Source organism: Acipenser ruthenus, chromosome 11 (assembly GCF_902713425.1).
Source record: "Acipenser ruthenus chromosome 11, fAciRut3.2 maternal haplotype, whole genome shotgun sequence".
Lineage (NCBI taxonomy): Eukaryota > Metazoa > Chordata > Actinopteri > Acipenseriformes > Acipenseridae > Acipenser > Acipenser ruthenus.
This window is the reverse complement of record NC_081199.1, coordinates 4,036,596-4,063,865: the sequence shown is the minus strand read 5'-3', so window position 1 is coordinate 4,063,865 and position 27,270 is coordinate 4,036,596. Positions and strand designations below refer to the sequence as shown.

The following is a 27,270-nucleotide window of genomic DNA, read 5'->3' as shown; positions in this document are numbered from 1 at the left end:
TAGAGTTCACGTAATTGAATGCATCTCTCTAACATGTAAAACACCCATTAAACCTATATATGTGAGAGGCAATAGTATCCACAATACATGTGAGTCATATAGACATGCAGAAGGGAACATTTTAAGTATAGGAAACACAGCAGTATAGTTGCATCGTGGCAAGACGCCCAAATACCACAATTAATATTTCCAGGCGTCTCGCCTGTCTTCCTCGCAGCACACCGTGAACTTTTCATTTTATTTTGAACGATTATTACCTGTTTTTTCTAAAATTGACCACAGTGGGGAGTTTACCGCAGTATATCCTTTTAAACGAGGCTATTCTTTATTCCAAATCCATTACATGTCACTGCTCCTGAACGTCTGGCACTATCCAGTAACTGGCCTGTAGTGTAAGCCTTTCCATGCCTAGATCTTTGTTTATTGCCGGTCTGATAGCTCTCAAGTGCACTTTTCTAAACAGCTCGGCTACATGTTAACAACAGGCTCTCAGAAAAGCTAATGGACTTGTAAGGGAAAAGGAAACCAACGAAGCCCTTATTGCTAGAATATTCAACAAAAAATACCGCTAGCTCACTAGTGCTGCTGTATCTATCTTCCAGTTGCAGTAACAGTTTCTTGCAAAATATCTTCCAATACTTTGCAGGAAGCTATTCTTTTTGTAGTTTGGATAAATGAAAGGTTTTAGTATATACGTGAATATCAGTCCCTGGCTTGTGTTCATTTGCAGAAGGCTTTCTTTACTCTCCTTCGTTAACAACACTTTGTTATATATAGAGAGAACAGCCGGGGCCATAGATGTGCGTTAATGAAATCAAACTTCAGAAAAAAATGTAAAATATGGTGGATGATTCCTAAAGCTGAATGCTCTTTTTAATTTCTATATTAGCTCTACCAATGTGTTTACTGCAGAGCGGATAGAATAAGTAGAGGACAAGTCACCGTTCTGATAGATCTACGTGGATACAAACTCATCAAAGTGAAGAAACTGAAGTTGTTGATGATGCGAGTTCAGGAACAGACCCCAGCCTTGTACCTCCTCAGCATTCACCTCATCTGTAATTAAAAAGCAACCACAAAGGGAAATAGGGCAGGTTACAGCATATTCAACAGGTCTCCAAGGCAACGTGACGCAGGGAATCTTAAAAACAGTAAACGCTTTCCCAACACCTGGATGGACTTCAGTTCTGAAGAGGAAAATGCTGCAGCCTTTCCTCCTAGCAAGCTGCCTGTGAGTTTAACCTCGCTCCCTGCAGCTGCAGTGCACCGATTTATAGATTTCATCTGTCATGTCTTTTTAGACCGGGTAAATGGAGTGAAGGCGGGGAGTTGAAAAAAAACTACATTGACGTGTTTTGAAGCTTACTACGCCACCAGTAGTGGCTTCATTGGAGAAATAAGATGCCATGTACAGAGTGAAGATCTCGCTGTTCAAGACTAACAATAACAAACAGAGACTGTAATTTATGTATTTATTACTTGTTAAAAAAAGCAGCAAGCCAGTGAATTTAGAAAAAAAAAACATAATGAAATTAGATTACGTTATGTGTTGACGATCTTAGTAAAGCAAAGGCTACCAACAAAAGTGCTTTATGCCCAGTTGTGATATTGTTGATATTTCCTCAGTGGTATGAGGGGAATATTTTCAAGTCATTTAGTCTGCATGTCAAATTGCCGCCTGCTTCAGTGTATATACAGGTGAAGAAGCTGAACAAGCGCTTTGAAAAGAACACATATGAGCAGTTTAGTATTGTAATTGAATAAACAACTTGTAGACAATATTGCTGATCATTTTGCAACTATTTTTTCAAGAAAAGGGAACCGAGAACAATGCTTCAATAAAAAATACAAAATAAATTAAATTGAATTTTTAAATGAATAGAACTGAGCTTAGATCCTAATGGGAGAGTGAGTGATACACACAAGAGTCCACTACAAAAGAGTCCACTCCTACTGCCATGGTAACTGCACAACAAAATCTTCTCTTCTGTTTCCATCCATTCAGCAAAAAAACCTTTACAAAACAAACGAGAGAGCACCAGGCTTGGTATACTAGCCAGTCACAAGTCTAACGCATGTAGGGTAATGGGTCGAGGTGCAATTTCCTCATCGGCTATCAGGGAATAAATAATCAACAGCAAGCAATGTGTATGATGCTCTTTACTGTTCAAAGGCAAGGGGCAAAACATGTGTGGACTCTTAACAAAAGCTTTCAAACGCAAGTGAAAACGTGCACATTATTATTATACATAGTAATTTATATCACAAGCGGGGGGATAGCGTGGGATCCATTTTTTGTTAAGTGGAATAACACGCTTAGTTTCGAACGGGTCTTTGTTTCCATTCCAATTCAGGGTGGCGTGCTGCTGAAATTCAGGACGGAGCTGCGCGTCGGTGCTTCAAAACAATACTGTGTTTCATAACAACTTTAAGATGTCTGAAATCATTTGTGATTTCTATTGTTACTTTCATTTGGGCTATGGTTTCCTTTTATTTTTTATTTCTTAGCAGACGCCCTTATCCAGGGCGACTTACAATTGTTACAAGATATCACATTTAGTCAAGGAATGCCAGTTTACCGATCTGCCTGCGTCTGATTTATCTAAAAAGAGGATTTGAAATGAATCCGCGTCGAAGCGCAGTCTGTTGAGAATGAAAGATCCGGCAGGTGAAAAAAATAATCCCTGAATTAATTGATTTCATATAATAAAAAAAATGTAGAAATTGTGTTGCTGTACCAACCACTCCTCCTGTGGTGAATAAAACCTGTATACCTCGAATGATCCTTCACTATCCTCTAAATATGTATTGAGATAGCTGTATTTATAAAAAGCAACTGAAAACATGCAGGTGCTCGTAATGTAATATACAGGGGGCTCCAAACACGACACCTGCCTAAATAAATGTTTAAAAGGGCTTGCAAAATAAGGCCATGGTGAAGTGTATACATTTCATTGCACCTATTTAATAAGAATCTTAATCTATATATTGGTCATCTAGTAATGCTGCCTTAAGATGATCGAAATGCAATTTTCAACTGTAGCACTATCCACAGGTGCTTTCATCAGCCAGCAACCTCTTAATGCAGGATGATAATAACTCTGGCTCTCTTTTACCAGGCTAAAAAAATGTAATAAAAACAGGGGCCTGTAATAGGATCTGATTCCTATTGTTGAGGGAAATGGTCTAAAGTGGTGTGCTTCCCTCCAAGTGAATATTACAAGGGTAATAAATCAACAGGTCTTAATACAGAGAGTGCAGGGAAATCAGGTTAAGGTCTGAAAATGTATCCTGTCACCCAAGAACAACTCAGGGCAAATTTCATGAATCTGCCACTTAAATAGAATGACAAATAGCAAGGAGGGTCCGAATTAAATGCAGTTTCTTGGAAATAGGAATAAGGGACCATAAAGTGCAACCCTCTAGGGAGTGAGGAACAGTGCGCTGGTGTTTCATGCTGATCGACCGGGCAGGACTTTCAGTTTACGAGATCCCTGCAGCAATCTCATCGAAAAAGGCCACAGAGAAATGCAAACACAGTGTTACTGTGCCATGTTAAAAGCATAGACAAGTGTAGTGAAGCCTAGTACAACGATTACAGCGGTAAACCAAAGGCAAGTAAGTAAGTATGGAGAAGCATGGTGAAATGTGTTGATAAAACAAATTCAATTCATAGTACAAGCCTCGAATAAGAACACACTATAAAATGACAAATATAATGTGCAAATATACCATGGTATGGTGCATGGTGCAGCGGCTGTTTAGTTTCGACAGGACAAAGCAAATTTAATTCACATGGAGTGAAACTCAAGGGTTCAGCTGATTGTGGCTGTCTGTCATTTCATGTATAGGATATAGGCGAAGAGGAAATGAAGATAGCCAGAGCATGCAGAATTAGCTACTGTGCATGACTGACTCTGCAGCTCCTAAGACATTCAGAGCCCTGGTAGCGGAGTGTTGGTTCAGTTCTACCCCAGATTAGAATGCAGCTGTGTTCCATAACATCTGGAATCACATCTAATCAGATGGGGTTTAAAAGAGGTGTCTATGGTCAGTCAGAGTTTGGAGGCGAGGACGTAATCTCTGCACACATCTCTTCAATCCCAGGTAATTCCCTCTGCTCAAAGAGCCCTGAGCCAGGGATTACAATCAACACTAACATTCTGCAGGCCTACAAATCTCCTGGTACCGTCATTCCTCAGGAATTAAAAATCCCATCACTCTCTAGTAATTAACAGGGAGACTGAAGCACAAGCAGCTGCAACATTTTAAAACAAACCCCTAAACCTACCTTATGATACAGCGAGCAATGGTTAGGGTCACTGTGTACTTTAGGCTCGGGTTTGGGTAAGGTCTTTTGTGTTTCCAGGTGTATATCATGTTATTGTATGTAGCAATGCCTGCAATTTCCTTCTAAACTATATTTTTTATTAATTTTTTAAAATGTTATTTTCACCAGTTAAAGTTTTCAAGGACGCGGAGACCAGCAGTCAGCAGGCTTACGGTTAATGGAAAGCTTGAATCTACTCAGCTTTCTGTGGATCGGTCACCTGTGGGCAGTCAGCTAGACCCACCCTAGACAGCCTCCGCAGGTAACTGCATCCATCAGAACAGAAAAAGCCACAAGAGAGGTCAATGGCCTGCGGCGAGGGAGACACAGATCAGCCTCTTTAAAACCAGAAACAATGATCCCTGCAATACAGTTATTGTTTTAGAGAGTTGCAGTCTTGTCAATCTGCCACAGTAACTTCAGGCAAAGTAACATCAGACTGACAGTTGTCACTCACGTGCCTGAGATACCTATTAGGAGCTGTCAGATCTCATCACTCAAAACCTGGAATACAGAAACTTCAACTAAATGAGCCTCACTGTGCAGGAGAGGCAATGAGTCAGATTTAGGAGCAGCTAAGTAAATCCTAACAGGTACAGAATATGGAGTTATTCAATCAAGCCACATTATTTCCTTGTACATTTTGTGCATATAAAGTGTTTTGCAAGCATGCACGTCTCGTGTGTGTGCCTCTATGGTATGTGCATGGCTTTATCTTTCGTAATTGGGGTTTTAGTTTAGTAATTGTGTGTGTGTGTGTGTGTGTGTATCTATGAAAACCAGTGCACATGTTTGTGAATGAAACCCAGAACTTAATCTGTGTCTTCATGTGCCAAGGTACAGGGATGGATGCTTTTGCTGAAGTATTCTGCCATTAATCTAATTTGTTCACTGGGAAATGTGGCGGATTTGTAAGCTAGTGAACCCAGTGAAATCTATGTATCTGGTGTTGCAGTCATGGTAGTTATGCATACAGGGATTCTCTTTGTTAGGCATTTGAACAACACAACACCACACAATTTGTTTCACATTATTTATTCATTTTTTTCATTCTTAGGGATTGTTCGTTTACTCGGGCACAATTCCCACGGGTGTTTTGTTTTTAAAGGCTGAGAACTTAGTAACACATAAAGAGTCTTATTCACAAAACTAACTCAACACCGCAGCCTGCTCTACTTAATAAAATCAGGTATTGGTATATTCATTAATGTATTTTCGTGTTATATGTGTAAATTGTAAACTGGAGCAAAAAAAAATCACAACAACTAGCTTTCCTGGTTAATAAATTCTAACATTTAAATTATAAAAACACACTCGTCTAAATTTAGTACCTTTTATCCCTGTTCCTGTTGTAAGACACGCTCCATGTAGCATATCCACCAGCTTCAGTATACACCACGGCTGAGTGCTGCTGGCATCACATCAAAACCTCTAGGCTGGTGCTGGCGCGTAATGGAAACTCAAAATTAACTAGCACAACAAAGAAAACCCACAGCTTTACACAGAATTATCTCAGCTGAGCTACGTAGTGGAAAACGCTGTTTCCCCAGTAAAGGAGAACTCAGGTGCCCCATCACTCTTCCAGAGACTGTCTCATCTGCAGTTAAACAGCCAGGTGCTTTTGTGAGACCTCTGGATAGGTAGGCATCCATTGTCATCCCTCGCCTTCCTTTTGAATCACAAACCACTGGCAACCTGCATGGGGAATGTATAAAATACATTCCAAATACCCAAAGAATGACTCACACTACAGCAGAATTGCAGTTGAAATGCCCTAGCGTTACACTGTTATTCTCAAGGCCCTCAGATCAAAGGCAGGCCAGTTGGTGATGTCACATAGTCCTTGAGGGGAGCTGTGCACACTGGGAGGTGACCGCACCTCGCTCCATGCATGTGCAGGTCTGTGCTCCTCTTGGACGTGAACCCTGAATTCTAAAGGAGCGGTCAAGGTAAACAGGGGTGACTTCATCCTCAAATGTGGGCAACAGCCTAAGAAATGATTTGATCACCTCCCCTGGCAAAACGAAGCCAATGATTTGTAAGCTGTGAAGCAGGGAATCGTTCTGAATCATTATGTGTCAGCCTCCTCGGGTTTCCTTCAGGAGAGAGCCTTTTAAGATAATCAAATAAACACCAACACCCCATGTCAGACCCCTTCGATATTCCAAAGGTTATTTCTCTTTACGATTTGGTTGCCAGCCATTTGCGATTTTCCCAATTTACACATTACAACTAATGCTGTGCTACCATGCTGTAAGATATAAATGCTGTGCTACCATGCTGTAAGATATAAATGCTGTGAATCAAGGTGTCAGTTTTCCCTCCGCAGTTATTTGGTCAGTTAGTATTTCCAATATAACTTTCCTAAAATACTCAACAATATGCTGTTGTACAATAGTCAGGGCCTTGTTGTGGAATCGGTCCCGCATGGTCACACAGATATGATAGAGGTGTGACCACTCCACAAAACCACCGCTGTTCTGGGACTACGAACATCCTTCTATTGTTTGCTGAACTATTATTAAACAGAATATTGTGGGAGCGAGAAAGTGAGGAATCTTTGCAGGAATCAAATGGGGGAGTGTTTGCTGGTAACACTGCACTTACCACATGAGAGTTCAATATAAAAACGTTATTAGATTTATGAAATGAGATCTTTAAGTACATTGCGTGCAACTGAGATAGGATTTCTTCCATCTCATGGCCATCCATCTTTCTTTGGTACGTCAAAACTCACCAAAAAACTAATTGTTTCGTTTGATATTTCAAATATGAATTTGCGGTTATTGATTAAACAGTGGAGAGGTTTTATTGATCTGTTCCCATACATGTTTGTAATCATTCTCAGTTGATTTATGTATTCTTTAATAATCCAGTGTTAAGGTTATTTCATGCTTTAGTTCTTGTTACCTGCAATAGACTATCTAGGCTACATCAGTCACAGGGTCCTCTGAACAGAAGGGGGTGGTTAAAAGTTGAAACTCTCTTTAGAAACGCGATATTCATCCACTTGGAACACCGTCCTGTTCATAAGGATGCTGCACACTGCTGGTGGAGAGGCAGTGAAGGGGAAGGAAGGGCTATGGAGCAGTGCCTTCTCTCCACGCTGTCCACCTCCATCAGGTTCCCAGGATATTCTCTCTGTCAGCCCACATTACAGCGTCCCCTTTACAGCTGGAGATCCTCCTGACAGCTTCTCTCCCCAGGACCTGCTCACCCTCAGCAGAGCAGCAAGGAGCAGCTCAGCCGTACTGACAGACACGCTGACCTGAGCTGGCTGGTCTGCCTTAACATGCCTCAGAACTGCCCTGAGCTGCAGCCCCTCACTCCACATGCTAGCGGAATTACATGAAATCTATTCACATTTAATAACATTAATAAACTCTGATGGAGCAAGGTATTAATTGTAGTTACTTAATAGGTAATATTTTTGTCTGATCACCCCACAACCCCACTCGGACATACTGTTTAGAATGCAGTTTTTTTAAAAAATATATATTTAGAGTACCCAATTATTTTACACCCAATTTTCTCCCTAATTTGGAATGTCCAATTATTTTTCCCAGTGCAGCTCAGAACTGCAGGTTCAGCGGGCGTCCTCTGATCTCACGACTAAGCCAGCTTCCTCTTTTACACCCAGGAACTCGAGAGCGGATGTCAGCGAGCTACCGGCCTCTGGAGGACAAAGGCCAGCCCTGCAGGACGCCTCACTGGACGTCTGGCCAGCAGGGCTCGCTGTAGCGCGATGAGGAGAAACAGTCCCTGACGGTTTCGCCTCCCTAACCCACGGGAGTGCCAGAGCCAATGCGACGCTCCCTTCGAAGCCCCAACGAAAACCGCCAACTTCTCACAGCCAGGATGTGAACCTGCACTCCCCTGACTGTATGAATCACCCTGCACTCCAGACAGCGGTGCTTATACCAGGTGAGCCACTTGGGATCCAGACTGCAGGTTAACAGCACCATGAAATCAATACTGATGCTTGTCAATATCTATATTAGACAGCTGAAGATGAAATTGCAGCAGCGGTTCTATCTGAACTGCATTGGGTCTGAAGTGCACTGTTGCAGTTTACTGTACTTTCACTAAAGGTGTGGCCTTGTCCTCATTTGGGAAGTGCACTTGGGGGGTAGAATCCTAGGTTTGCTTCCCCGAGAACTACAGAAAGTTCCACTACACAGGAGAGAGCAATGAATAAAACACATCGCTCCTCATTAGCATCTGAAGAAAGGTATGTCACTACAGCCTAGGATTGCACAGCAGCTGCTGTGAATCAGATAAAGCCTGCGGCTACTGGTGACAGAGCCAAGCAGCCAGGAGTGTCCTTGGGAATCACAGACAAGACCCACAGGAGCTGGGTGACTGCATAGTTTAGAAGAAAGTAAATCTCAATGACCATTAGATCCATAGTGATGCCAGTAGTGATGCTGTTTTCTGCGCTTGGAAGAATCATCTGGGGTTACAACCACAAGTCATGATGCATCCTGTAGGCTCCCAACAGTCGCCCAATGGAAATGACTCACACTCTCTACCATCCTGTACTGCAACTGAACCAGACTTAATTAAGCCAGATATTTAGATTTAACATTTGCATCGACCACTAGAGGTGCTACGTATGTAACATGTACGATGAAAGGTGAAGATATTTTAGCCATAATATTCTGTTTCCAGTGCTCAATACTGCAGTTTGATTGCACTGCTGAATTTAAACTGGGTGCTCTGATCAGATCAGATTATACAGCAAAGCGCAAAAAGGTATGAAGGACAACAGCGCCACCTGCTGGTCACCCGTTTAAACAGATGTTTTTTTTTAAGTGTTACAGAGGGGCTTGTGTGAGGAGGATTTAATTAAGGCTAGAAATGCATGAACGACAATGGCACCACCTGCCGTAAAAAAATATTTATTACAACTAAAGTGGAATAAAGTACGATATCGCCAGGTAGGAAAACTTTAATCAACACATGCTAAGGTATGTCACACAAGGTACACACGAGACATAAAAAGAAAGACAGCATTTGTTTTACAAGAGAATTAATAATATTACCTTACCAAAATTATGCGAAGAACAGAGTACATAAGATTTTTCACTGTGCAAAAATTGCATACAAACTTTTTTTCAACTTTCCAGTTACAACAAAATGATGTGTTGGGATTTTAAAAACAAACAACAACAAAAAGCTCCCTGGTGCCTGATTTTATGAGGGTTGAGTTATAAAGCTTTATTTAAGAAACTGATGTTACACCGGTGCAATGCATTACACAAATACTGGTTATAAATCTGATTAGACAAAATGTGTGTGTGTGTGTGTGTCTATAGATAGATAGATAGATAGATAGATAGATAGATAGATAGATAGATAGATAGATAGATAGATAGCTCTTTACAGTTTCATCATCTTCCCGTTTCCTCTGTCTTTTCTTTTTCGGAGTTTTGAACTTAAACTTTTCCCCTACCGTTTCTACATCCATTTTTTCTAAAACTGAATTTATTTTACTTTCATCACCTGCTGTTGGATTTAACTCTACAGCCTCAACCACACTCTCTGTTTGTTTGACCTCTACAGATTTAACAATACTCTCAGTTTGTTTGAGCTCTACACACTCAGACGTATTCTGTATCATTTTACTGCAACCTGCTTCCACAGCGCTGTCTACATCAAGAGCTGACTGTTTTTCAGCGCTAGTTGTTGCCGTCTCTCTGCTCTGTTTTCCAGTCACTGCCAGCTCTCCTACATTCACCTCAGTACTAGCTTCTTGTTCCAGTCTCTCATCCCCCTGAGTTTCTGTCTGAACTTCAAAGCACAAAGAGAAGCGCTGAACTACTAACCCGCGTCCACAGTGCTGTTTAGCATGTGTCGTGCAGAAGCTGTTGCCCTATAGATGGCGCAAGAATAGCCTTCTTAATAATATTGTTTGGAAAAAAAAATAAAACCATTTAATGAAATGCCACTAACTGCTGCAGTAAATTACAAATGGTTTAATGCAATAACAACAAAACAACAATGCCGATCTGTCTGATAAACTCAATCTACTACAGTTTGTGTCGTGCAGGATATCTGTGTGATATTGGTTATATCATGCCAGCGATATAGCGAACTTTACCGGGATTTGAGATAGTGTTTGACTCAGCGGTGTCCTATTGTAAAGTCGAAGGCCAGTCACATGAAATGGAAACCCTTGAGAACGAGCGAGGGGGGTTATTAAGAGCTAAAATCGGAACGCACACATTTAGCCTAAAACATTTAGCGGTTCAGTGGGAAATCACGCGATTGCATTCCCGCGGGCGGATCCGGCTCTTACAAACCCTGAGGGATTTCAAAAGGAGCTTTCAGAGTGTTTATTACATGTAAATGTCAATGCTCAAGATGCGGCGGTGTCGGATTTAACGCGTTCACTGCCTCCATTTTAAAAAAGATTTCTACATTTCCAGAGCACCAGTATTTCATGGATATTTTAACAAGCCAACATCATCATTTCAAGAAATAGGAAGAGCATTTATTTATTTATTTATTTACTTATTATATAGAACTAAGAGTAATGCCTTACCTGCGCTTGCTGTACATGTTTAGAAACAGGAAGGCAAAGTGCAATTATATCTGTGGTTTACAGGGAAACACTCGCATGCTATTGATTGAATCACCTTGGCTGTGAAGAGTATTAACTGAATCATTCATTCAGTCAGTGCAGAATCGTCCGCTTTGATTTCTTGTTTATGTAAATGGCCTCTTCGATCAGGGCAGGGACTGATGGCAAGTTGCCAAAAATGGACCTCTTTAGACAACCCTGCTGTTCAGTGGTGTAGATCCGTGTAACAGTGTGAAGAAATAATGACTGCTCACAACTCTGTGTGTTTCAATATATAACACATGCATCCATGAAACATAAAATACACAGTATATAGTGGCTAAAATCGCTTTACCTTTAAGTAGTAATTTTATATTACAGTGAATCTAATAAACAGTGTCACGTCTTCAGTTAACAAGGAAAAAACTAAAAATAGCTTTAAGGTGATATTGTTTACCTCTGTGTACCATTTTTCTTACCTTGGTTGTTATTTATACATTTATACAGTTCTGGAGCACACGTGCTAAACATGAGCATGTTCACGCTGATAAAATAAGACTCTATCCAAGAGTCTCCAAGGACTCCAGATTAGGCTACATAGCCTGGACCCTGGCAGAGGTGGGTGCACTGTGGGGAAAGCACAGTGTAACTGCCCACTTCTCCCTCGGAGACCTCACTGTGTTTTCCATTTACGAGCATCATATCTTGGGGTGCAATATTTGTCTCATGGGCTATAGGGTTGCTTAGCAACACTGCGTCACTGCGAAGGCATGCTCGTCAAGCATTTGGTGCCTATCCCTCCAGGCCAGTCTCAAGATTAGAGTCGCTGCATCACATAGCTTTCCTATTTATATGTGCTTAGAATTATGCAAATCTTCAATGACTCCTCCTGCTGTGTGTTAAACGCGGTTAGTGCTATGAAGATATTTCACTGTGTGAGAATAAAGACATAATGGCATAAACCCAGCATCACGGGTTTGTGTGACTGAAATGCCCCCGTTCTCTAATTGTGGTTGATGGCTCCACCAACACTGTAGGTTCACTCCCTGTGCAGCAGGTATTAGGACCCAACCAATCCCTACTGCAAATAGAACTTGAATCAGGTGGGACACTAATACCTGCTGCACAGGGTGCGAATCTGTGACCCCATGAATATACTTCACCGATTCAAAAGTTAACATAAAGTCTGGCAAACGAAAAACAGAAATGACAAGGGGCTGGCAAGACAAAAAAAAATTTAAAAGCCTTGGTTATGAACCCCTTTAATGACGCAGTATTCCCCAAATGTCTATTTTGTCAGTATATTTATTGAGCTACAAAACGTCAGATGGCATTAAAAGTTTTTTTTGGCATGGCATAATGTTGAGGTCATTCAGTAGGATTTCTTCTTCCGGCTCGATATCATATCAAACCGCTTCCTCCTGCAAACATCTTCCAAGAGTGCGCGCACTCCAGAGAAAACAAACGGGTGGTGCGCGGCAGCACTGCTGGAGGGAGGAGGGAGGAGGGAGGAGGGAGGAGGGAGGAGGGACCGGGGATGAATACATACACTGTTCCAGCAGGTGTGGTCTGGTTTTGTTTTGCAAACAGGTTTGACAAGCATTTCCGTCAATCGGAATATAGATCGCAATACATCACATCACGATCACCCTTATGCAATTTGACGCATATTTTTTTTCTGTCATAAACCTGCAATTCTAATGTATTCCTTTAAAAGGTGGAAACGAGTGTGTATTGTATCACACTAACAAGCCCGCCCCTAACACTCATTCCTCGATTGGCGTGCTTACGGACAGCAGCCGTAGCGGAGCTGTGCTTCGACGTCGGGGGGTTTGATAAGCGTGCTTTACTGTCTGCTTGCCTGCCTGCTTCAGTCTACTGCCGCTGCGCCGAGTTTGCAGAGACGATCTGCAGCGCTAACCTCCGAGAACAGCTGAGAGCCTTCATTGACCTACGGAAACCATGGCAACAGCTATGGCAGGTAGGGGAAAACTGGATAATAACAATAGCCATCACTGCTTCAGTTAACATACCTGTCATTTTGCAATGAAAAACAACAGTGTGTTATTTTGTATATTGTGTTGCACATACTAGAAGTCGGTGCCATGCAAACTAATGCTATTTTTTTGCCTTTTGTTTCAGAGGCAGAGACGCGTCAGAAACTGCTGCGCACAGTCAAAAAGGAGGTGGGTAGCCTGTTCTTGTCTTTGCAAAAACAGTTTCATTTAGAAACAGAGGCATCGCAAATTCAGACAGATAGAGTATATGCATTCTGTAATGAACTCCGACGCTATGAAACAGATGGTAGTCGAGGATGTTAGCAGAGACTCGCATATGCGTGCTGTTCTCCAGGACAATGCTTATTTAGGAATTATTATATGGATAGGGAACAATAAATAACAGCGCATCTTCAGCAGGTGTGCCACATATTTGTTGATGTGTTTGGTTTTTTTTTTCCTCTAGGGAAATTGATGCACGTCTGCATAGTATGGTTAGGCAGGAAATGCGAAATATATCTAGGTAGACTGCAACAGTCTGTTTAACACTCATATAAGAATTATCCATTTAAATTAGATTACAATCCCACGTTTCTTAAACAATTAATGATAATTAATAATCCAGAGAATCGCTAACCCGCACTGAAAAAAAAATGCCTGCAAATAAATCGGGTTGACATAGCGTTATGAATAATAATAATAATAATAATAATAATAATAATAATAATAATAATAATAATAATAATAATAATAATTGTAATATTTTTTTTTTCAAATCGTGTCCATAGATATTATATTCAGTCGACATCACAATTTTAAACAGGGCTGTGAATCTCGCAGAATTAGGTATTTATGATTATATTATATAAGCAATCTGGTTTAAAGGGGGAAAGCATGCACTCTGCAGCTACTCTCCTTCTGTCCATGAAGAGAGATCGTTTTGATATTCCAATATGTTAGTTGCTGTACTATCTAAGGATGGGGATGGAGATGGGGTGATGGGGATGGAGATTGGGGTGGGGTTGGAGGGGGTGGGGGTGATGGGAATGGGGATGGGGTGATGGAGATTGGGATGGGGATGATGGGGGTGATAGGAATGGGGATGGAGATTGGGATGGGGATGGAGGGGTGATGGGAATGGGGATGGGGTGATGGGGATGGAGATTGAGATGGGGAAGGAGGGGGTGGGAGGGATGTGAATGAGGGTGGGGTGATGGGGATGGGGATGGGGTGGGGGAAAAGGGGATGGGGGGTGGGGATTGGGATGGGAATGGAGGGGGGTGGAGGGGATGGGGTGATGGAGATGGAGATCGGGATGGAGGGGTTCTGTGGTAGTATAAACCATGCTTAGCCAGTTAAAGCTGCAATGTCCACAATCGCATCATGTTACACAAACATGTAATAAATTCTTCCTGCCTGCTTAGTATTTGTATTTTCTAGCCGTGTTTTGCTGTAAAATCCAAGGGAGCTGTTCAGAGGTTTATTCAAATGAGTCTGGCAGCCGGTAGTAACTCAACATTGACAAGCCATGTAAGGGACTTTTAAATGATGCTGTAAAAGTTTATGGATAAGCATAAATGAGCTGTTGCTGTTGCCGGTCTTAATATCAATGTGTCAATTAAAGCAGCAGTAGCATCCTGTTTGGGATGCAGCCTGGCAGCATGCTGGGGATAATCTGCAGCAGTGACTTAGCGAAGAAATCCGACTTCATGTAAGGACTTCATTTTAAATAGGCAGTGCCCGCTGCTAATTTGGCACGGTTGTTAACCACCATGCAAGAGAGCCGGGCTGGTCTGCGTTCGTGGTTTTAGAGCTTTTAACCTCCTCTCATCTCAGCGACGGGGCAGAATCCGCAGCGACAGCGTATCACACAACACTGCCAGTTACATGTGGCAGTGCATTGTCTGGCTACATTGACCCCAACGATCTCATTGCACTTCTTCCCTTACTCGTTTGAACCCTCCCTGGCACCCTGTGGCGGCCACATTGATTTTCACTTGACAATCCAAGGTGCCTTAAAGTCCTCAACTCCCCACTGTGCCCTTCACTCCTTATAGGTGCAAAATGATTCATTGTGAATCGCTACCTCAGCCTATATGTTGCATTGTGAGACATGAGACACTGCATAGCACATAGCAACTTGTAGTCCACTTAATGATCCTTGAATTATGTATTAGTCTGACACTTGTGTATTATCAATTCTGCTGTTTTAATGGGCTGTGATTTAGGGATCACATTTTCTTATTCTACATTATGCAAAGTAGCCTATGAGTACTACCGCATGTATTGTGAGCTGCATACTGGGATATGTAATGTAGTATGACCTTATTGCATTGTTAAACAAGGGACCCACATTTATAGTATAGTTTATAGTATGTCCTCTCTTGTGACTAATTGGTCAATACATCTCTGGACAGAGGAAGTGAAGTGATCATTAACAACAGAGATAGGAATAGTACTTCTGGCTGAGAGGGAGGCTCAATCTCCAAGGTCTCACCTTGGAGAATCAATAGTAATGCTTCCGTAGTTAGAATTGGTTCTGTAGCATACAGACCCTAGTGTTTTGGCTAGGCTCCTGTTCTCTCATCAGAAGGGTCTGATTGGAAGTGTGTTCTGCTGTGTTTAACACATCGGGGTGTATTCAAACAATCCAAACACTGACAGATCCAAGTAACGTCATCCATGGGATCATTAAGATAGGACCCTCCCTGACGTTTTACTCATTTTTACAGACCTGAATAAGACTGAAACGCACAGTGTTGCCATTTAGAGGGACACTGTTTAGATCCATAGAATAAACCCGATTACCTGGTGCACTGCAGTTTGTGATGTAAATCACAAGAGGTGCATCCAGTGTGAACTCCGAGACGTTACTGCAGTCATCCCTTTCCAGTGTGGAAGCGCGCTGTGCCGTTGTTTGTATTAATACCTGTCGCAAAGTGAGCCCGTTGGGATTGATGCTGTTGCTGGGTCCTGAGGTTTCAGCCCGCTGCCTGGCAGAATGGCGATGAGATTAGTGTCTGTTTGATCAGGAGTGTGAGGTTTCAGCACGCTGCCTGGCAGAATGGCGATGAGATTAGTGTCTGTTTGATCAGGAGTGTGAGGTTTCAGCCCGCAGCCTGACAGAATGGTGATGAGATTAGTGTCTGTTTGATCAGGAGTGTGAGGTTTCAGCACGCTGCCTGGCAGAATGGTGATGAGATTAGTGTCTGTTTGATCAGGAGTGTGAGGTTTCAGCATGCAGTCTGGCAGAATGGCGATGAGATTAGTGTCTGTTTGATCAGGAGTGCGAGGTTTCAGCCCGCTGCCTGGCAGAATGGTGATGAGATTAGTGTCTGTTTGATCAGGAGTGTGAGGTTTCAGCACGCTGCCTGACAGAATGGCGATGAGATTAGTGTCTGTTTGATCAGGAGTGTGAGGTTTCAGCCCGCAGCCTGGCAGAATGGCGATGAGATTAGTGTCTGTTTGATCAGGAGTGTGAGGTTTCAGCATGCTGCCTGGCAGAATGGCGATGAGTGTCTGTTTGGTCAGGAATGCCAAAGCATATTATTGGGACGATTGTTTTCTTATTAAACAGAAATTGCATCTTATGGAATCTCATTCTGGTGTGGTGGTGATTTCTATTGAGTTATTAACCTTCTCTTATCTTTTTATCCTGTGAACACAAGCAAGCAAACTGTCTGTATAAGTGGTCATGTGACTGGGAGGCAGTGTGGGCTAGTGGTTAGTCAGCCATGACTAAAGAACAGTTTGACCTCCGAAGATAAAAACTACAATTTAAGATATCTACAGACAGTACACCATTTTAACTGCAGCCATTAGACAGCATACAGGGTAGTTAAACTGCACTTAACCCCTTGCAATGTATCCTTGAGAAGCCTTGGTTAACTTGGTGCTGCAGTTTCTTGAATTCATTCCCTATAGTTTCAATGCAGTAGATTCTCTTTCACGAGGCTGGGACTGGCTGCCCCACTCTGTTCTCTTGCTGCTCGTGTGAGTTCTCTCTTGGGAATGTTTGCTTTCTCTAGGCTGGGCTGCTTTCACTTCTGTATTTGCACAGGTAGAAGGACACAGCGATAAAGGGACAGGAAATTGATATGGAGAATATATAACACCAGCTACAGCAGGAGCATGGTTAGCTTTTGATTTACATTTTGAATAGGCTTCTTTAAGCTTGCTTGTTCCTTCATCATATCAGATTTCAAGCAATAACTCAAACCACATGTCCAGACAGGGATTAGGTCATCCTAAAGTATACAAGTGGCCCTGACGGAATACACTTAAAGTCACCACTAAGGGTTAGAAGCTTGACCTGAGAAATATAGTGGGCATTATTGCAGTGAGAGGCTGGGTAAATGTTTGTGAACTCATACTGTACAAGTGCGTTCGTGTGTTTCTTTTAGGTTTAGGTGTGTTAAACATGCGTATTCTTGTGGTTTATGCATAGGTTTATTTCTGTACTGTTTGTGCATTGAATATATATATATATATATATATATATATATATGTGCATGGAAATATATAGTTGGAAATGTACATTCACACTGAGTTTGTCAGGGGGGTTGGTTCAAAGTTCACTTGGCAAACGGAACAAACCAAGACAACCTGAAGAGGAGGTCTCGGTTGGTTTGGTTCACTTGCTAAACTCCAGTGTGAATGATGGGGGACTCAATGTGAAACAACACGGAAATTAACCAAAAATAAAAAAAACCTCCATTTCATATCTAAACAAACAGAAGACTTGCTTCTAGGCAAGTGTAAACAGCAAGCAAATTGATTCATTGATTTGAACCTAACCAGATTTGATCACAGCCTTGATTATGCATGCATTGTACTGCATGTGCAGCTTGTATGAGCACAGCAGAGTGTGCATACATCTGTAACTCACAGTAAGTATATGAACAGTGCTGTATAAAGAAATGATATGCATAGAATGTGTGTGAGCCTCGGTACATTGTCATTCTGTTTCAAGACCCATTACACAAACTCTCTTGTTTTTTGTAATCAGACATTACCTATGGCTTATTGCAGAAACCTTAATTATAATTTTAAAAACATCTAACTAGCATATTTGAATTCTAGGCTGGATCTCTGTGTGTATTACAGTGTATTTTTAAGCGTGATTCCTGTCTGTTTACTGCTGGGGGGTTAATCAGCACGACTGTTCCATTGGCAGTCTGTAATCTCAGACATGGATTTCCGAGCAGTGCTAGAATATCTGCAGTTTACATTTCTGTATTCAATCACAGCTCATAGTTTAAACAGCAGATTAATGGGCTCTGCACAAGGGCTTTCATTGCCATGCATTTATTTGTATTTTCAGTGCAAGCTTAGCAGTGTGTTTAAATTGCTGGTACAAAGGAATCAAATATCACTCATTACATTACAGCAATTTCAGTTATTAATGGACAATACCACAGCCTCAGTGGCCGGATGTTATAATTGCTGTTTCTTTGAATAGGATTTTTACCTAGGATACAGGACAACCTTTTATTTTGGCTGCTTCCCAATGCAAATGAGGATAACATGCACATTTTGTGCATGGTCTTTATTGTGCATTTGCAGCCGAATCACTATCTGCACCATGAAACCAGTCTGTAAAGCCCAGTCTCCTCTCCTGCCAATGTCAATCCAGAGCCTACTGCAGTCTGTAATCTACAGTCCAATCTGCACAGAAGTCACATATCACCTGTGTGAATCTTGTTTTTGTATTGTTGCTGTTTATAAGTGAATTTGCTAAACTTTTCTTACCAGTATGGAACATGCTTCATGTTCAGCCTTCATAATTTTTTTTCTGCATTCGGGGGTTTGAAACCCGGATCTCACATCCCTCGCTTATAGGTAACTTCCACCATCAGCGCACCTTGATGAGATGGAGTTCTGCCGACCCACAACCTTGAACGAGGGCTGAGGGGGTCCCACCTGAAATCCACTGAATACTTTTATTTTACTTGTATGTAAATACCGTTGGAGAGATTCTTCTGTATTTAGGTATGCATCATCTGTATGTTATATTACATATGATGCATACCTATATACAATTCCCATGTTTGCGCATCAAAACTAGACGGCTGCACATCCCGTCTGCTCCAGAACATACCGAGTGCTGAGTTTGGTAGGTGCATGTATCTTTGCTGAAGCAGAGAGCTAGGTTTGGTTTGCTGGTCTGCTGGTCTGCAGGCATCTTCAGCCCTTACTGTGAGTGGAGTCTGATTGGTTGTGAAGGGTGCTGAGCTGCAGACAGTAGCTGTAACGTGTATTTTAGAAAGCCTTGCATAACCACTACCACTGGATTATATAACATTATTAACCGCTGTGTGTGTTTTGGGGGGACTGTGTGTTAACTAATGCCTTGTTTCCATGTACCACCCTAAAAGCATTGTGGGTTTCAAATAATTCAAAATTGTTACCAAACTTTCTCAGTCTGTCCTTTGGAAGCAGTAGGATGATCAATGCAGGCTGTGTTATTATTTAGTTAACGATGACAGGCCTGATTATAGGACTCTGACAACCAGCAATTAATCACACTCCTCCGTTGACAGCCAATTGTGATGCTTACTTCTTACACAGCACACCTCCCTGCAGTGTCAGGATATTCAATCGGTTGTTCACAGTTTGATCAGTTGTCAAGTCTGTTAACGTCAATGGGAGGAGAATGGATAAGCTTTGCAAGATTCACTTTGAGAAGGGTCGGGTGGGCTTGGAGACCTCTCTAGAGTAGGGGAGGGCGAGGTTAGCCTTACAGACCTTCCAACCATGTTATAAATTATTGAACCAATTTAACCTCCAGTGAAAGGGCCCCTCCAGACCCACATTGTTCACCCCTGCTCTGGGACAGACTTGAGGCATGCTGTAGGAAAACTCCCAAGCCCTGTTCAGTGCACTTTTCAAGCCTGTTTTGATGAATCAAATACGTTTGGACTCTTTTTAAACACAGTTTTTAGCACCAGTGGGGTCCCACTGGTACTGTCACAATATGAAAGCGTTCCCAGCGTTCCCAGCATTGAACTTACATCCCTGCAGAGATCCTGGGGTGGCAGGTACAAAAAGTTTGAACAGCTTAACATGACATGGTTTTATAAGGAAAGAGGGAGAGCCAAACACCAATCACAAAACGTTTTAGTACGAATATTTATTGTAGAGAATGCGGAGTATGCGATTTTACAGAAAAGTATGCTGTATATACACATTCATTTGGCATCAAACCTAACTTGGTTTGAGGGTTCGCTGCCTGGCCGACTGGACGAGGCTGAGACTCCCATTGATAAAACATAAAAACTGTTATTAAGAAAGGTGGAGATGGGGAGGTGGTGGGTTACGATGAAATCAAAACGCAACTGAGAGATAAGTGAAGAGGGTATTTATAGTGCTAACAATTTAATTAGCTAATGTGTAAATTGAATGATTCAATTTGGTGATGCGGAGATTGGTGTCTGACCCTCCTCCCGAACTTTAATTATAAATTTCATTTTGATGTGCTTGAAAAAACCTGCAGTGTGACAACTCACTGACATTTTATTATTTATTTATTTTAGTCATCGGTGCTTCTACAGCCTACCCCCTCACAGCATAGTTCACATTACAATGACTCAACTCAGCTGGTCGAACAAATTCATACGAGGGACTGGCTTGTAAACAGAATTAGCTAAGGCTGAGAGTTTGGTTTCTTGGTTAAATGCCCACTGTCATGTATATATAAAGGTAAAAATAATAATGTTATAATAACCTAAAAGCTTGTTCTCCCTCATTTCAAGTCTGTTACTCTAACCCTTAATTACTGGGGTACCTGCTGTGTTATTTTGGCCCCAGCAGTGCAGGATTAATTCTACAGTAAATGTATTGGTAGAACAGCTTTCCTCTGCTTTGGCTCACAGGTTCTCATTAGTGAGCAACGTGTCACTTCCTGCTCTTGAAATGAGGATTCTAAACATCACTTCACGGGACGGTGACATTGCGGTTAGGGTTTGGAGTTATTGATCGCTCTGTACCATTCCTCCTAACAAAGACATGATCCTTATAGCCCCAAGCTCATACAGTAAATGTAGATCCAAACAAATGTTTTAAGACCCATGGTTTTTTTTTTGCTGGCAACATCATAGGTGATAGGACCCAGCCTAGCTGGCAGTCATTTCTCAGCCATCGGTGCAGATCAGTGGGGATGGCTTCATCTTGTCTGCCTCAATGTCTCCCAGTGGCAAGGGCCAGATATCCCAGATATCCCAGAGAGCTGGTAAACCGAGGATACAGATCCCAGCGAGGGAGACGGAACTCAGCGTGACTGGAAGTGATTTCAATCGTGTAAAAAAAAAAAAATGACCATGACATTTTCCTACGGTAAACTTGTAGTAAATTGTTAAAACTCTTTAGCTATGACACCTAGGGCCTCATTTACGAAAGGGCACTAAATGTAGCTGTAACGTGCACATTAAGTAGCGAGCCTAACGTGTGCCGTGCATCTGCTACAGTAAATACGGAAATCATGAATGCGCACACTACTTGCAATTATGATGCATCGTAATGTTTAGTGTCCTTTCATAAATGAGGCCCCTAGTGCTTATAGCCAAGGGAGTGTGAGGCAGTGTGAGGCAGTGTGGCCTAGTGCTTAGAGCCAAGGGAGTGTGAGGCAGTGTGGCCTAGTGGTTAGAGCTAAAGGACTGGGATGAAGTGTTGCCTGCCTTTAGTAGTTCACCCCAGCGTACTACAAAAAACAGAAATCCTAACAAAGTGCCAGTCTGACTGCTAGAAATTAAATTTGCAGCACAGTACCAAAGTTAGAATTGTGATCCTTTTATGATAATAATTACTATTGTGCAGGAGACTGTCTGTCTTCCATTTTAGAAAATTCTGAGAAAAAACATAAACTACTTGAGGTCATGTTATAATTACCTATCCGCATGACAGATAATATATTGTAAGTTCATAATTGCATAGTTTATTATCTCCATCATTATATTATAGCAGATGGGCTCATAAGTCATCATCTGGCTACAGTCATCACCTTGCTTTCCTGTTGGTGTATTCAGAGAAGTGATCCGCTCCACGGAAAGCCAAGTGAATGTCTCTTTCATTCACACGTGGTTCAGGATCTCTCTTTATCAGCAGAACAATCCTCTGGCAGCTGTCAGAGGTAAACAGCCAAGAAATGCAAGCAAACGCCTTTAATCTCGGAGGAGCTGTTAGATCAATTCTGCTTCAAATCCATAGTGGGTGGTTTGTATATACAACTGTACCTGTAAAACTGAACTGTGCATGAATTAGCCTTGCAGCTCCCAAGCAAACGCCTTAACTAAATCTCTTATATTGTACCGTTTGGAATGATTTATCCTATAATATGCAGTGCAGTCACATCAAAGAACAGGCCCTGCGGCTCAGCTCAGTTATACAACAATTCATTAGGTTTTAACACTTCCACTATCCTTCCAGAATCACACTGTCGCTAACATTAATGACATGAGGCTTTAAGAATATGAAGATGCTTTTAGATCAAGGAAGATGTCTCTAGTAATCATTTCATGAATCTGTATACTGAATATTGTACAGCGAGTGGGGCAAATAAGCTCTGCAAGTGAGCAGCATTGCTCTGCACTTCAAAACTGCTTCTAGGTTATTTATGTTTTGTTGATACGACTGCATCTGGAAAGAAAAGAAAATGACACCATAAATAAATTGTAAAGTAGCATATGCTTACCCTGGGCACATCCCACCACCCACCTCCATCTAAAACTGTTATTCGGTGTTTGCTTCCCTGCTTTGAGGGCTTTTCATCTCCCCCCCCCCCCCAGGTTCCTTCACAGCAGGCCTTCAGCGCTGTGCTTTGATGAAACACGGAAACCTCTGACATTCAGATCCTTCAAACTAATCTCCACAGCTATAATATCCAGCCCAATTCCATTTAGGAGACTGGGAGCTGTAGACACACACACACAGACTCGCGCGCGCACACACACACACACACACCCCCACACTCCCCGTGGCCCGTGAGTCATTCATTTTCAGATGGAATATAACACAGAGCCTTCACTCTCTGGGTGCAGAGAGGTCAACGCCATGCTGGGTAATCATTTGGAGCTGAAAAACAGCCGTTCCTGCCTTGATGTGCACCATCGCTCTGTTTACTGAAGGTTATCAAGTTTATAATAATATATAGTTGCAAAAAAATCTATTATAATACATACATACATACGATTCCTTACAGACCACTCCTTCCATACTAATGTAGTTGCATGCCTGTCTGAACCAAACACAAATCCTGATCCTGCAGTGTTATTAGGAAGGACCGGATGGTACCCAAGGAGTTAAGTGTTCATTAGACTGTAAATAGCTGCTGTTATTTCCTGTTAGGGAAGGCAGTAGGGGATGTATCAGTCAGCTTCAGCCCCTGTGTATAAAATGCCACCCTGCTGCTACGTCTGAATTACTGTGCAGCTCTGCTGCAATTTGACATTGTCCGCTAGTCCCGTAGAGAAAAAAAAAGCCTTGTTTCCATTAAATACAAGCCATCACTTTTGCTGGCAACAGTAGGCTTCCAACAAAAAGACATAGAAACATTGCATTTCATTCTTTATTTAAAATTCTGACCTGCAGACACAAGGCAAGGCTTTGACGTCAACTGGCTAGAGGACAACTTTTTCAATCTGACGTTTCTGTGATCTGCAGTATGAGTCCATCGTTTGGAGGTCTGTGCAGCTTGGAGCACGGCAAGGGGTCTAACAGAGCTGGTCTTAAACCAGCGTGCACCTGGGCAAGCACAGCTTTGCTAATTTCACAATGTCCATTTAATCGCTGCTCATTGAGCCCCTTCAAAGAATCCTATTGGCTGAATGAGTCTAGTTACTGTAGATTATTCATATGCCCTCACATACCAAGCTTGGAATCACCCTGACTCTATCAAAGCGGCTTTCAGATAAGCTGCCTTGAGGTTTTCCACCTAATTGAATCAAGCAAGTTTTAATGTGAGATGAGACTTGAGCTTTTCATTTCCTTTTATCCAGAGAAGGAGACAGTCCAACTGGAAGGTCTAAAGGTCTAGTTAGATAACCGCCCAAGGTAGCTGACCGCTGAACAGTGTTATGCACTGTATCTGCTAAATGCCAGTGAGTTTTGATTTTCATTGTGAGATGGCTTGGCCTTTTCTCTTCTAAAATGCTGTAGATAATTACAAAATCATTTAGAATAAATATAGTCCAGCAGTAGTTATGAGCATACAAAACCACACCAAACAAATGCATTTGTATTTCTCTCAACTTTATGAAATGAGTGACTGAAGCTGCATAGCCCAGTGACTATGATCAATTATATATCTGAGGCTGGTAAAATTGATCCGAATTGGAGGTTGGTTGATTACTGGTAGGTTAAATACATCTGAAACACTACTGTAAGAATGATTGCTTTGACAATTCCAGATAAAACTCGTTAACCGAGAAACATTTCAGTTTTCAGAAAATGGCATTAATTTGGCAACAGGGTGCAATGATATGTTCTCTAAAGAGAATTAAACTGGGGGTTACCCAGCTTTTCCAGGAGACCCCCTCAGGGTATAACCTCATTGTTGAGGAGCCTCTGTCTTATTTCAGAAGCGCATGAAGCGTCAGGCCGCTGATCAGCGTCTGTGCTGTTTTCATTTCCAGGTGAAGCAGATCATGGAGGAGGCAGTGACTCGGAAGTTTGTGCACGAGGACAGCAGCCACATTGTTTCATTCTGCGGTGAGTCACAGGGAACCTGTCTTTATAGAACCTGGAAAGGGTTCTGATATATTTCAGTCCTATTGTTTATATTACCCAGGCTGAAGGAGCAGCTGTTTGTTTATATCTGAAACCAAACTCTGTTCACGTGTGGCCAGATGCAGATATGAACCCACGGGTGATATTTTCAAAGCGTTTGCTCAAGTCTTTAACTCCTATTTTCTGAAGACAAAATGCTGTTGATGGTACAAAATGATGAACAAACGGCGTGTGAGGGCTGAAGAGAACTTGACATCTAGAATGTAGTTGTTTGGTTCTAGTGCTGTAAAATGAGCAGGCATTTGACCTCTTTCAGAAAATAGGAGTTCATTAAGACTGAAGTAAATGCTTTGAAAATATGGCCCCAGGTCTCTAGTAGTGGCATTTTATAGTATTGCTTGTGTGACCCCAAGCACTCTAGGCTAGCATATTAACCTAAATTCAACCTATGCAATGTATCACTTTAGCTTTCACTGGATTTCCACAGGAGATGTTTAATGAGTGAAATCAATAGAAACAAGCAGATCATTTAGATCAAATGCCCCCGTTACATTAAACTGATACCATTCGACAACAATTAATTAACAGAAAGGGTTTTAAAGGAGTCTGGTGGATGCAGTGATGTTATCAGCTTATATATTTCAACTGGATGTGCCCCAGAGGTAAAAAGTAATCTACTGAAATAGTTTTGTGTACATTTGTTGTAGATAGCTCTTGATAAAAGTGAAACTTTTAAAAGACATTATAATGTGTTGCATATTGAATCACATTATGTCAAGACTATATTTATTAAAAAAAAGAATGCCTTACAGAGATTCATCCACTGCAGTGTTCCAAATGACAGCTTATTGAAGCTGATGTTCCTTCAATATATCACAAACCACGAACAGAATATAAATAATGTAAAGCCCATTTGCTGTGGTTCAGTTTTGTTTAAATCTCCCCAATCGTGCGTTTTATACTTACCATTTTTATCAAGTGACGGATGGACATAATTATTATGCTTGTGCTCAGTTTTATCACCCTTTTCCTGTGAAATGAAAACCCTTGAAGTGATGTGTTAATTATGAAAGCTGCAGGTGTTGATCCAGTGCTTTCTAGAGTATTTTAATAGGGCCCAGCAACTTGCCAGCTACCCAGCTGCTAATATTATATTAGAGCTGAGTACAAAGTCAACCCCCCCTCCTTTTCAACAAATACTCCCCAGCTGTGAGAAAGAGCTGAGTACAAAGACAACCCCCCCTCCTTTTCAACAAATACTCCCCAGCTGTGAGAAAGAGCTGAGTACAAAGTCAACCCCCCCTCCTTTTCAACAAATACTCCCCAGCTGTGAGAAAGCGCTGGCTGCCTGGAGTAAAGCAAGTAGACCTGTCAAAAGCCATGACAATACAAGGCTGCCTTTACAATGAATAGCACTTAATATGGATCATTCAGTAATTATTGAATAATTGGTGTATAAACAGTGTTCTAGCCACTTTCAGAACTATGCTCTTGCTGTTTACATAGGTTTTCAAGCTTATTGTAACAGTACATTGTAAACCTCTTAAAGTACATGGGAATCAAGTTTCTTTTTAAAACAACTGCATTTGATTTTATATATATATATATATATATATATATATATATATATATATATATATATATATATATATATACACTCCCTTATGTAAATAATTAAACACTGTACAGCCATATGCAATACATGTTATCATGTTCACAGTGTTTCACATGTTGATACAGAAGTCTCTTTAAGGTGGTATTGGTATATTCTGATTTAAGGTAGTAGTGCTTAATTATATTTTAAGATGCTGTTGCCTCCTTATTCTTCTCTGGGATTTTTAAAGTCCTGGCGCTAAAAACTGCGTATATTGATATTCCATACATTCTGGGAATAGAGTGGAGCCTATCTAGGAAGCCTTTATAAACTGCTGGACACCCCACTACAGCACAGTGATTTCCCCCAATAGCACAATAGGTTCTGAAGTGACCCATGTGTGTGATTCCTCAAACACGGCTACCCACTAGGTGTCTCTGTAAACAAAATCACTTACTTTTTATTTAAAAATACTGAATGTCTTTCCAAGTCTTTTTTTAAAAGTATTGTAGCTGTTATCTATCCAAAATGAAATAGTGCAGTAAACCGATAATTCTTAATGAACTCCCCGTGGAGATATTGGAGTGGAAAGAGATGGACACAGAGTCTGGGGGGTTAAAGCTGTACTCTAGGTGAGGGGTCTTCCCTCGACTCCCCCTTCCCACAGTATTCACTCTCCAGAAGACTCGCAGCTACCCACTGCTGGTTCCATGGGCTCTGGTGGGCAGACGCTTGCTGCCTGTAACTTCCTCCTCGCGATCCACTCACAGCGCCTGGTTTATTTGTTCTGCTCTAGGTGTTTTCACGGTTCATTAAAAATAGCACCAGCTGATCAAACACCAGTTACTCGCTGTTCTCCCTGCCTGTACATTACAGCCAGCACACCTCCCTCTCTCCTAACATCCTTAATAAAAGTGTACCAGAGTAACAGCATAGCAAAATGTAATAAAGTACAGTGAAAGCATGGTAAAGCATAGTAATAATAATAATGATCTTTATTTTTATATAGCGCCTTTCACAGTGGACCACCATCACAAAACGCTTTACAGGGGTAGGCTGTGAA

General features: G+C 41.6%; 1 protein-coding gene across 2 annotated transcripts in view; it reads left to right on the top strand.

The window, feature by feature from the left end:
• The first annotated feature begins 12,485 nt into the window (after positions 1 to 12,485).
• Positions 12,486 to 27,270, top strand: part of LOC131739378 (small G protein signaling modulator 1-like) — a 36,221-nt gene continuing 21,436 nt past the window's right edge. The window contains exons 1-3 of one of the 2 annotated variants that reach the window (XM_059032937.1): positions 12,486 to 12,876; positions 13,038 to 13,081; positions 24,520 to 24,595. In XM_059032937.1, the coding sequence (XP_058888920.1) occupies positions 12,858 to 12,876; positions 13,038 to 13,081; positions 24,520 to 24,595 (139 nt within the window). In that variant the 5' untranslated portion in view covers positions 12,486 to 12,857. The remainder of the gene's footprint in view (positions 12,877 to 13,037; positions 13,082 to 24,519; positions 24,596 to 27,270) is intronic. The other variant, XM_059032938.1, reaches the window with a different exon arrangement.